The 13083-nt window shown below is 36.9% G+C and overlaps 1 protein-coding gene across 1 annotated transcript in view; it reads left to right on the plus strand.

Moving 5' to 3' along the window:
• Positions 1-203: 203 nt before the first annotated feature.
• The window catches only part of LOC306882163 (methylcytosine dioxygenase TET1-like), a gene marked incomplete at its 5' end in the record, with an annotated part of 52912 nt that continues 40032 nt past the window's right edge, over positions 204-13083 (plus strand). Inside the window, 3 exon segments of the mRNA XM_079436641.1 lie at positions 204-230; positions 1182-1256; positions 1260-2660. Of these exon segments, the coding sequence (XP_079292767.1) occupies positions 204-230; positions 1182-1256; positions 1260-2660 (1503 nt within the window).

A 13083-nucleotide genomic window follows, 5' to 3' on the forward strand; every position in this document is an offset into this window, starting at 1 on the left:
CACTTGGTTCTTGAGGGAGACTTAGTCACATATAACGTTACACATGTACACAAACAGCTGAAACGAACAAACATGTAAATATAGGAAGTTTGAGAATCTATTATAGGAAGAAGCATGGTACTTAATGATTTCCATAGCCATAAACCATATTTAAGCTACTATCATGGTACTTGTCAAAAGAAACATGCCACTGTGCAAAAGTTATGGTAACACTACTGTTTGAAAACCAGGTAATACCATGGTATTTTTTTGGTAAGCATGAGGATTTGTCTTTTTAGCAGTACTATCCCTAATGTGTTTGCGCTGAATACATTGTACCTAAATAATATAATATGCATAATATGCATAATATTTCCTTTAGTGCACCAACATTTCACAATATCTGCAACTATTCCTTTTTTTCCTGACAGAAATGTATTCACATGTGCTGTATTTTACATAGGGAGTTATGGTAGAAACTGTACAAAGTTTGGAATAGCGAGGAATACACTTTGCACCTGCACACACTGCCATCAAACTATGTGACATGTCAGAAAGCATGATTATCTGTTAGTTGATTTGTTTACTCTATATGGTTCACATTACACTTCATTAGCTTGAAGTTAATGACCCAATTTAATGGCTTGGTGAGCATTTATTATGTTTATAATTATTGTTTTAAACATTGATGGACTCATCCTTTTTTTAAATACCTTAGAGGCTTTAAGTTTATATCACAGCCATGAATCACAATTTTCTACTTGCTGGTCTGGGGTGCGTTTCCCAAAAGCAACTATTGTCGCAAGTTACATCGTTACCAATAGAGTTCAATGGGACTTACCACCATACTTAACTAACGATGCTTTTGGAAAATGCACCCCTGTCCAGGGGGAGGAACGTTCTTGTTCTATAGAGCATTTGATTGGGCAAAAATCTGTGTTGTGTTGGATGAGTCTTCAGATGTGTCTCAATCTGCTAGAAGTGAATTTTGTCAATTTTTAGGAGTACACTAACATATAGAGGTCTTCAAAGCCTACAAATATGGACTACAAGCCACAACCCACAATTTTGATTTAAGGGGTCTTTAATAAACATAATCACATGATGCAATATAATTCAATAATGAATTGTACTTTCCACAGGTAGCCATACATCCATATGTCATCAGTGGAAATATGTCAGTGTGATCTTACTCGAAACAGGGAACATTACATGAAAGATCTGAAAAGTACTGTTGCCCAGAGTCATCTTTATACTGTTTCCCATGCCGGCTTTCCTGAACAACTCCTCCCTCGTCCTCACTTGCTTCAGCTATGCCTCATACTCCCAAAGCACCCAAGAAGTCATCTTGTGCATCCAAAAAGCAAAATGTTAGGAGGGTGAAAGCTTCCACGACTAGGAGGCAAACGGTCAACTTTCTCAAAGCCAATGGCGAGATCAAGAAAGCCATAGACAAGAAACAGGCAGCCAAGGCGGCCCTGAGGACTGCTGTCAGCAAGCACAGCAAGAGGACAGTCAAGAATGTCCTCGTTGTTAAAGGATCCAGGCACACGCGTGGTTCTTTGAACCAAAATGGCTTGTTGTCAAAACGTAATGGGAAAGGGAAGTCACCTTGCAATAGTGTCTCGTGTCCGAGGGAAGTTGAGTCCTACAGGAGAGTGGTTACAAAGAAAAAGGGAGGTCGGGAGATCAGAGAACAGGATACTGATACTAAAAGGTCAGAAGTTCATGATCCTAATGGTGATGGACAACAAAAGGGTGCTGTAATTCCCACTGGAGAGGGACAGAGCGTTAACATAAGCTCAGAGCGAACTGCGGAGGATCACAGAGAGACTGTTGTTCACAACACTGACAAGGCAGAGGAAGAGATGGTGAAAGCAGGCACAGAAACTGTTCAAAATGAAAGCTGCTCTTCTAGTGAGCAGCCAAACTCGCCGTTTGTTGAGCAGCGTGACCCTCATGACCCCATCAATAATGTTGACTTTGCCTACAACAACAATACCTCAGGCCCAACAACTCCCTCCCCTTCACAATCAGAAAAGTATGTTTCAGGTCAAATTGAGGCGGTTCAACACATCGTTCCACACACAAACGTTCCTGACGATTCTTGTCAAACCACTCCAGAAAACTCTATGGAAGCAGGTGAGACTGTAGCCTCCCAAGTGTGTCAGTCCTCCAATGAATCACCAGCACTTAAAAACATTGCAAATGCTCCCCAGAAGGAACAAAATGAGTTTGAAAGCACTGCAGACGTGGACACCAAAGATGAAACTGACGATGCTGAAATGTCAATGAAGAAAGAGGGAGCGCTTTCTCTCCTCTCGCTGAGCATGACCGTTTACAACAGCGCTCTTTGTGAAATGGGCCGTGGGCCTCAGGCGATGGCGTCGCTCTCCAGTAGCACAGAAAGCACCCAGTCCTCGTTTGACAGCGACTCTGAGTCGGTTCTGTTAGGAAACCCTCCTCTCCAAGTTGAGGATATTCAACTGCGTTTACTTCAAGTTCAAGGAAGGAAAGACAAGAAAAAGAGAATTCATTGCGGTGTTTGCACACCCTGCCTGCGCAAGATCAACTGCGGGGAATGCAGGAGTTGCCAGAACCGAAAAACGGGCTATCAGATCTGTAAGCTCAGGAAATGTGTTGAGCTGAGGAAAAAGCCCCACATGGTCTGTACAGGAGAGGTAAGACACTCTTCAACTTTTTGATCTGTTGCTTGCCCTAAATTTAACATTTTGAATTAAAACCAAATCAAAGTTGTTCAGTACAACAATTGAAGGGGTCATATCATAAGGAATCAACTTTTTCTTTGATCTTTAGAGTTCAAGTTCAAAAAAATATTTTATTCGAATTAATTTTGAAGCTTTGTGATATTACACAGATAAATGCATCAGTTTATATATCAGTGATGTCTATTAGGTGATGCAAAACATCCACCCAATCGCAGAGGTAATAAGGAAACGCCTCATAAATTGTGGAAATTTCCGCTCTGCATATCTTTCCCAAAGATCCACAAGTTAAACTAAACTAAAGGCTAAAGTTTGTTTTGAAGATACCTGATCATTTAAATCTCTTTAATACCTTTCAGTGAGGATTGTCTGGTGATTCTGCCACAGCTATCACACAGCAGCAGAATTATGATTGTCAGTCGTTTGGAGTGCTAAATATGGTCCTGTTCACATGGTTTGGTTAAGAAACTGAATGACTCCCTTAAATTTTTAGGACTCTCAATCAAATTTTGAGAGTGTAAGCAGATGCAGAGAATACAGACAAGCATTTCTTATAAATGCAGCTACACAAAATTAATTTATCCACTATTGTCCAACTTATTTTTCAATTTGGACGTAAGACTTCAGATTCAGCTGCAATAGGTAGATAACCAGAAAAACAATAAAGTGCAGTAAATGGTATTACAATAATAAATTAAAATATGGTAACAAATACCAATATGCAATATCAAGCAGCATAAAATAACTGCAATTGGCTGACAGTGGAAGTGTTGCACATTCAAAATAAAAATAGCTACACCCGCTCTGAAGTTAAAAATACAGTGGATAAGTGGACTTTGATTAAAAACTGTTATAACTCATTTAATAATGACATTAGGCTGGAGAGGTTCTAATAAAAGCGTTGAAACAGATTTTGTTGGTTTCTGAATTGTAGTTGCTGATCATACTTTTAGTTATTACTTTCTGCTGCATTGGCTTGAGAAAATATGAAAGAAATGGATGAGCACTGTTTTCAGGCATAACCCATCACATGATTTACCATGAGCATTGCACATGGCTTATGTGTCTGTGTGTGCAAGTTTGTGAGTGAGATCGAATGAATGGCACTCTACATATATTAAGTCTCCATGTTACAGTGTGTCCTCCATTTACTTATGTGTGTTTGATGAGTCAGTAGTTTAACAGTTTGTCTGTTTGCATGTTTAATTGAGGCAATTAGAAGTGTTGTCACTGTCATTGTGCTGATTGAGACTGAACTAGCTGTTTATTTAGTCTTTGTTAGAAAAGGCATTGCTGTTTCTAATTAAGCACTGATTATCCAACTTTATGTACTATAGTAGTATTTTTAGACCCTTTGTCAAATTTGATGTGATGAAATGTAGGCTATAGCTTAAATGCAATGAATATGACATTGTAAGCAATCACAACTTCTTGACATTTACGCAAATAGTTGCTTGTTTTGAACTTGGAAGAAAATTAAGTAACACAATTTCTCACTCTCACTAATTATATATTATATAATCATTGCTGTCACTTATGAGTGTTTGAGCCTGTCCTCTAACATCTGTCTGTTAGTAGTTGTCTGTCAGCAAACAGGGATGATGACAGGATTACACCAGATTGAGGTTCATAAACGTATCAGTCATTTCCCTAAAATTTAGGCCAGCGTTCAGCCAGGGTCACATCTGCTATAGTTATAGTCAGACTTTAGTCAGGTTGTCATCAGTGTCTGGATGTGAGTGGGTGGTTTGTGGGCTGAATGTCTATTGCACTTGGTTTGTGTTTCTTTATCTATAAAGGGTTGATGGGAAAGGCCATCTGTAATTATGTAATTAACTACATAAGAGGGTTGTTGCTTGTGCATCCATCTGCCCGTAATGGGTGTCACATGATAGGTAAAGTGGAAATGAGTGCAAGAGGAAATGTAGATGCTTACGAAATATTCATTTCAGTTATATATTTCACGCTATGTATGTGTGTGTGTGTGTATATTTTTGTAAAATTTGAAAGTACACTCTTAACATTAGTCATTCAAGCATTATAATACATTATAATATTTAATGGTAGAATTTTAGTAATTACAATTAAAACTTGGCAACAATGTATGAATGCATATTAGTCATTTTAACAGACTCAGGACTGGTGGTGGTGCTTTTTTAGTCATTCAGTGTTTTTTGTAAAAAAAACAACTAACTAATAAGATGATAATAATAGTAATAATATGAAATCCACTAAGAACAATATAAAGCTCACTAAGGATTAACGAGCTGCTGGATTCATGAATATTAATCAGATTGTGTGTGTTCCTTCGAACTGATTTGCTGAAATCAAAACAGGGAGGATAATAGGTGAGCGCCAGCCAATGAGATTGCCGTTTGCGCATTAGTTCCGCGTACTACCGGAGAACCTGGTAGTTCTTAAAAGCTGAAGAATTCCAAAGGAAAACTGATATTTTGACAGGAAAATACAACAAAGAATATCGTTTTTAAGTAGCGCGTCATTTCTCTCTCTCTTTCTCTTTCTCTTTGCGTGTGTGAGACAAATTGAGAGCGAGGTGTGCACCTTCACACTAGAGTTTACGGTAACAATACGTCAAATACAGGTACAACGCAATCTATTAATATTTGCGCCATTATTTAACAGCCAAAAAAAGCATGTCTTAAAGCAGGCAGTAATTTGCGCTGCTCTTGGTAGATTGTGCTGTTATTATGGAAATGATCTAGCTGCGTCTGTATTCTTTAATGTACACATTTCAGTAAATCACACACAGAACTTTCCCCTCCCATTGGCACTTTAATGGAATTGCGCTCTAATGCTAATTTGCCCTGTTTAGTAAATCTGGCCCTTAAACTAGAATCATCCATCAATAAGGTTTTTTTTTTTTATTAGTTTTAGTTTTTTATTAGAATATAATTTTTCTTTTTCTAAAATCAGTTGTATTTTTTTAACTACAAAAGGGATTTTAAAATAGTTAGTTTTAAGGGTTGTTCTGTTTTTCTGTTTTATGTTGTTCCATTCCCTCCTGAGCAGGTTAAATCAAGTCTCTTTGGGTGTATGTGGAAGAAAGAGGCTGTCCTGACAAGAAGATCAGGATCAGCCTGTGTTCGCACCTACTATATGAGGTCAAAAGTTAACAAACACGAAACACTGGTGCTGCCAAACTGGATCAGATGATCCTGATAGTGTGTATGGGTATGACTTACATGTGCTCTGATTTGTAAACAAGATGTTTATCCATCATACTGGTAATTACTTAAAGATATCAACATGCTGGGTGATTTGTGATCCAGTACGAGGGCTCCGTTGTCACTTTTACGTAATCCGCTTTGTGTTTTTGCTACGTCTTTCTTTAATTAGTGTTATTGAACCACATGACCCCTGGGCTAGAAGCGATCACATACCATCTCACAGCCTGTGCCACAACACGTCTCCTTCATCTCTGTAGAATAGTCATAACAATTATAAGTGATGTGTGTTTTGTTTACTTTTCAGAGTGTAGCTTTTGCTAAGGGATATGAACTATGCTGGGTTTGTGATTTAGATGAAATCACAGTTACTTCATGTATGTTAGTTTTAACATCACCAGGCCTTTGTGATCATGTTTGTTCCCTTCCTAATTATAAGGTATATTCACACAAAAACAAAACTAATTTTGCTGGATGTTCACATCTGCCATCCAGCTGTGTCGCTCCCAACTACACCAACACCCCATGAGCTTTTGGTTCAGAAAGTTTCATCTATGATAGTTTTTTGCCATGGCTCAGAGACGGAGCTACTGCCGTGTGCTTGTGAATGGTACCGGGGGCTCCTTGGCTTGGCACAGGCGAGGAAGATGGAAATCAGGGGAAAACGAAGGGTAAGAGGGCTGTTGATTCAGTCAGGTCTGGTTTTAATCACATTTGACAGTGAGCCGAAGCCAGGCAGGATGCTGAGGTAACGCTTCAGAAAACGGTAGCTTCAGTTTATGTACTGATTTACTCTCATGAAGTGTTTGGACCACATCACTGGTTGGGGTATTAGTAAACGTAGATCGGAGGGTTATAAATCATGGGGTTTTCTGTAGCTGGAGGGTTTGTTTCTACCATCCCAAAGGTAGATACAGCAGCCCATCCTCCCCTGGGCTCTGCTTTGTGTTACAGGCAAACAATATGTATTACCCTGACTGGGAAAATGCTACCTCGTTTCTCAGAAAACCATGACGACTTTCTCTTCTCAAGGAAGTGTTTATTTGGATTGAGTAGGCTTATCAAGATGGTAACTAAGTTCTTCATTTTTAAAGCTGTGGTCTACAACAAATGCTTTATATTGCTAGTCTAGTTCACAGATGATCTGCACTGAATGCCAGATGTTTTTTACTACTTCCGTGTCCTAATGTTCTGATTTAATCAGCAATGTGCTGAATAAATTACTAGGACCTCCATGTAACTTTTTAGTTTCGTTGGCTTGTCAAATCTGCCAAACATTGAAAAGCAAGGATGTAGCAATTATTATAACTGACCCCCACCCTCACATCATAACATGCCCTGTCACTTTTAGAAATTACTAAATTTGTCTCCCTCGTTTTGTGAGACATAATGTTTTTATTTTAAGATCTTCATTTTTCTTGGCTGCAGTGCGAAGGAAAAGAAACTGCTTGAAATGATGGCTTTTAAATCTAAGCAGTAGACTCTGCCAACTGGTTGCTTTGGCCGTGAGCTGAATGAACAGCACTCATTCACCTTACAGCAAATCAGTTGGGGTGAACGTCACATAATTAATATCTAATACCCCAGTGCTGAATTATAGGAAGAAAACTTCAAACTTCATTTTTTGGATTGTTTCCCCTGCTGAAAAGAGAGGAAACAACCTCTTCTTAAATGCTGTTTTAGTGGGGTTTTTTTGTTGTTTCACAAATACAGAAATTAAAAACACTATGAATGAAATCGATAGTAAACACAGGCGATCACTAGTGTCACTGTGGTTGCATGTGACTAAACCTCTTTCATAATCAGCACATATTCATATTTGAGAATAAAAGGAACTTTTACAACTTCCCTTTGCTCTTATACATTGAGTAATGTTTTTGACACAGTACTGCATTAGTCTGAAGTGATGTACCACAGAAATCTTGGCTGTGTGTGGAGCAAAGCTAATGAGGATGTCAGCGAATTCTACATGATGGAGCTCAGGATTGACATTCCATATGACCATTTGCACAGTTGAGATTGCCAGATCACACACACAATCAACACAGAACGAAGAAAATGACTGGGCCACTCTCAGTGGGCTGAATCTGTCCAGAATATTCAATGCGAGTCAAGTTAACGTAAGGTATTAAACAGATGTCTCATTTTTGCTCTGAAGCTACAACACTGCACAAAGAAACACCTCTGAAGACCAAAGCTAGTAAAATATTAAGTATGTTATAGGCCATTTTAATTGAACTTTTTGAACCTAGACTTTTCACAGTGTAATGGTATAAAAACAATTTTTGTGTCTAGATGTATGCATCTCCTTAGTGTGATTTATTTCAGAATCAGACTTAAGGAGACTTTTTTTTTGTATTTTGCTATCAATTTTTGCTATCAAAGTCTAGTTTTACCCACCACTATGGTTTGGATAAATATCTTTAGACAGCTTCATGAATGTTTCTTTTATGACGTCTAAGTGAATAATAAAATTTGACCCTTTTACAATTAAACACATTATTTTAAAAATAATTTCACAAAGGATGTGTAGGAACTTGAGTAGCAGTGTGCTTCGCATGGGCTAATCAATTAGAAGTAAGTTCCCCAGCGGGAAACGAGAAATTACATAATTTTAACGATCTCACATCACCAGGGCTTCTAATTAGGGACCAATCAATAACAGTTGATGACTTTCAGAGGTTTCACTTCAGAAGTTCATACAAAACCTGTTTGGCAATTAGATTTTTCTATCGAGTCTTGTTATTATTCTAGTTCGTCTTTTGTTTTTCCATGATGAGTAAGTCTTTTAATGCTTTTCCAGAGCACTTGCCAAACTACTTGATTTAACCACAGAGCTGAGCTGATATGGTTGCCATGATATCAGCGTGTATCACCTTGACATCTAAGTCAAGAGCATCTGCCCATTTGGCCTCATGTATCATGAATGGTTACTGTCAACATTTAATGTTAAATCCTCCTAATCTCCAATTACAGTTATATCTATAAAGACAAAGCATCATCAGAGGTTCACACATATTTTATGTTTTTACAGCCTTTTAAATGTTCAGATGTGAGTACTGGATTTATTTTTAGCAGTGTCTCAGGTTAGTCATCATCTCGACAGCTTGGTCACCAAAACCTCTGACTTTGACACTTTGTGTTTTTTGTGATCATGAAAAACAAAACAAACATGTAAAATAGACTGGCACATTCATTATCAAAAAAGCTGTTATTCTTTTATTAATTTTCTGTTTTATCACATTTACATTTATGCATTTAGCAGACGCTTTTATCCAAAGCGACTTACATTGCATTCAAGTTACAGTTTTTACATTTTATCAGCTCTTGCTTTCCCAGGGAATTGAAGCCATGACCTTGGCGTTGCTAGCGCCATGCTCTACTATTTGAGCTACAGGAAAACTGTATCATTAGAGAGAGAATCTCTATGCCACGTATGACTGGCACTTAACCATTTAATAAAGGACTTCAGAAGAAAATATCCAGCACTCACATTTATGCCTCAGGACATTATTACAATGTGGATTGTTAAGCAGTTAATAAAATGAATAGGCTTTTTTAAAGCAAGAAGCCATGAGAGATCATGCATTACAGTGATTTTACAACAGATGAGTGGAGTAAATAGGCATAACGTCTTTACCCAGGAATAGGAAGAGGTGTTGCACCAATGATTTTCTCTAATTTTTGGAGGATTTAATGAATTCAAGGTGGTGAACTTGCTGCCATTCTGGTTCATGTAAACAGTAATCAATCCGTCATTCATCCTCCAGCCCAGAAGCAGCTGCATGTTAAAATTAATTATTTTTGAGTCCCTCTGGTGATGTGTTGGATTGACTTTTTTAAATTTTATTTGTGTTTAATTGTTTTGGCCTCTTGCCTTTATGCCTTGCTAACACAAAGTTATAAAAACTTGGTCAAAAGGAGTAATGTCAACATTATTTGAGCAGAAACAATTAAAGCTGCAGTCTGTAAGATTTGCCTCTTTGTCACCATCTATGTTTGAAACCTGCAATTGCAGTTATTTGTGGAATAATTTTGTTAATGTGGGTCGTGCACCGCCATGGCTCCAGCGCGGATGAATCTAATGTTTTGAGGAGTATGTGTGGCACGTGTGGATATTCACTGTACTTTTGAATCACAGATTCTAGCCTACGTCTTGGAAGTATGACCCAAATAAGTATTTTCACCGGATATTGTCATCTGAACGAGTAAGTAACAAGACTGACACTTTTGTTCTGACCAACTGAGGAAAAAAGCATTAAAATAAATAATACAATGGTGATTAAATCTAACAACCGGTTAGCTCATATTACCTCTAACCATGCAAATTATTACAGTTATACTTTGTTCTCAAATTGCTCATGTTAACAAAGTGTATGCAGTGTGTATTAGCGTTACATGTACATTTCTGTACATTCTAATCTCTAATTGTCATAACATTCGAATTTCATATAAAAACATGCTAATTAGTCTTCCTCGGAACTTGTTCTCTTTAAAATACATAATTTGTGTAATCCCATGTAGGCTATCTGTAATCAGATGCACATTTAAAACTGGAATGTAATCGCATTTCAGTCACTTGTGTTTCATAATAAACCTTTTTGGATTACAATCCGCCTTCAAAATGATCAATTTAATTATTCCAGCTGCTGTGAGAAGGAGGCTAAATGATCTACCACCTGCAGGATTCTCACATGCGATATAGTCTAGCCGGGACAACTTCTTTATGTTTACAGACATGACTTAATGACGTTGCAGCATGCTCAAATTTCCCACAAATTCCTACCAGTACCACTCAAATTAAAAAAACATTATAATAAGATAACCGCTGTGAATCGGGCTTAGGTAAGGAGATAGTTTTGAACACTGGCTGGTTATGTACTTGCTTAAAAATTGATTTTGTATGATTTTTAATAAAAAAAAAGTTAGGACTGCAGCTTTATTATGAACATGTTTAAATGGAGCATCATCTTTTACAGTGTAGTTGATAGTAGTAGAGGAGACAGGAAGCAATGGGAAAGGACCTTGAATCGAAACTCCAACTTGGGATGCAACAAACTTGGGTTTCTGCAATCCAAGGAAAACACTGCAGGTAGTGCATTTGGGATCTTTTGGTATAAGTGGTAGGTCATTGATATACCAGTTTAATCCTACCAACATACTGAATCCATTTGGCTCTCCTTTTTCTGTTCCATTGTTTTATTTAGTTCTGTTTTGGTGACGTTTTTAAATCAAAAGTTGTATTTTCCTCATTACCAAGTTTGACAACAGAAGATGGCCTGTGTCTATTGTTTTTATCATTCTTTTATTTTTGTATTGTTCATTTCAGCAAGTAAATTGGTGTTCTCCCACCAGTCATCAACTGTTAATTCACAAATTAAATTACAAATGTAGTGAAATCTTTAAGATGTATTAGCACACCGAAAAAAACATAGTAGCATAACCTCTAAATGAACATTTTTTTTGTTCAATATACTCTGTGTGCTTACTGCTTGCTTGGTGTCTATAAAATTCATGTGTGATCACAGCTGTGTGTTTTGAAACATGGCTCATGCAGTGAGATTTTGGATCTGAAACTGTTTAGAATAAGGTAGGATGATGTTAATGTTATATTCATGTAGTTAAATCTCCAGCGAAAAGTTTTTCCTGCAGGAGCCTGTGGGCAGGGGCTGTAATGCTGTGCCCGTGTAGGATTATTGGCAGGAGCTGGTGAGCCAGGCAAGCAAGTACAGCTGGTAGGAGGCTGAAGTGTAAGAAAGTGAGCAAAGGAATCGTGAAATGTCAGTATGAGTGAATGCCTTTGCATCAGCTCTCTCTCCCTGACCAGAGTGATATGATCTCTGATCTTCCTCAACGCCTTGTAATGCTTCCATCACACCCTCAAACAACAGAAATCCAAGCCCAGAGCAACATCTGACACCATTAGCCACCTCTGTGCACAAGGTGATGCATCGTGGCATTTTCATTTAATTTGGGCTATATACATCGGAGTAAAACATTAAAATAACGTTATCTCAAAATTATCTTTTTTATTCTTCTTGTTGCTTAAATGCATAATGTGACTATATATCACATTTATTACTGTCTAAATGTAATTGAGGTACAGTAAAAGTTGAAATAAAGAAAATATAAAAATTGCAAACTTATTTCTTAACTGCCTCACAATCAATTGCATTCTGACATATAGGGTACAACGGTGCAAAAGGCCCAACTTAAGAAAAAATGTGCTATTCACTGCACCTGAAATGGATAATTGCAGAAAAAATATATACGTTGTATTGAACATTAAAGGAGCAACAGATTTGAAATAAATCATTCAAGTTGTTTATTTTGTTTAAAAATCTTATAAATGTATGAGGTGGCAAGAGGGGACTTTTACCCCACACACGAGGTAAAAGGCTCACCAGCATGGGGTTAAAGACACACGGTACTGATACAAATCCTTCAGCTAAAATAATGTTTTTTAAATAATGTCTAAGTTAATACTTGTTCTAAACAATCACTTTAGCAAAGTTTGTACTATTTTGAAAAATAAAAGATAATATATATATAATAATAAACAATAAATATATGGTCATTAAAATATGTTATTATAAAAAATATATTTTAAAATACAGAAACAAAATCATTTTAATAAGTAAAGATTCTGAAAGTATCCAATAATATCCAATAATAATTGAATATATATTTACAGTAGTAACAATAAATTCTATTTTATTCTATGATGTGATTAATATCATGTTTTTATATAAGATGGTTTCATTCTAATCATGGTGATTATCTCTAATATGGACACCCTGATATTTACCATCTCAATCTAACCATGTCATGTCAACAAATGGAAAGGTCAGCCATCTATTAATTATCATGTTAATTACTGTGCCTTTAGCCCCAAACAGCAGAGGTGCTTTTTACCCCAAATACCATACTTTTACATATTCTTTCATTATTTAAAAACTGTTGCTTTAATTATCTTAAAACTGAAAATCATTTTGTCTCAAAATATATGCATTAATTTTAGCGATTCTCATTTGCTACTTAAATCTACAACATTTTAAAAAACATAAAATATTAGATAAACTTTTTCTGATAAAGTAAGCACAGAATCAACTTGCGCTGCTGCCCGCGATCGCGTCAAAGATCAGACAAATAAACATGTGCATCTTGAAAAGCGAATGTTTTGGAAAGTGAAT

The sequence above is a fragment of the Barbus barbus genome (genome assembly GCF_936440315.1).
Source record: "Barbus barbus genome assembly, chromosome: 16".
Lineage (NCBI taxonomy): Eukaryota > Metazoa > Chordata > Actinopteri > Cypriniformes > Cyprinidae > Barbus > Barbus barbus.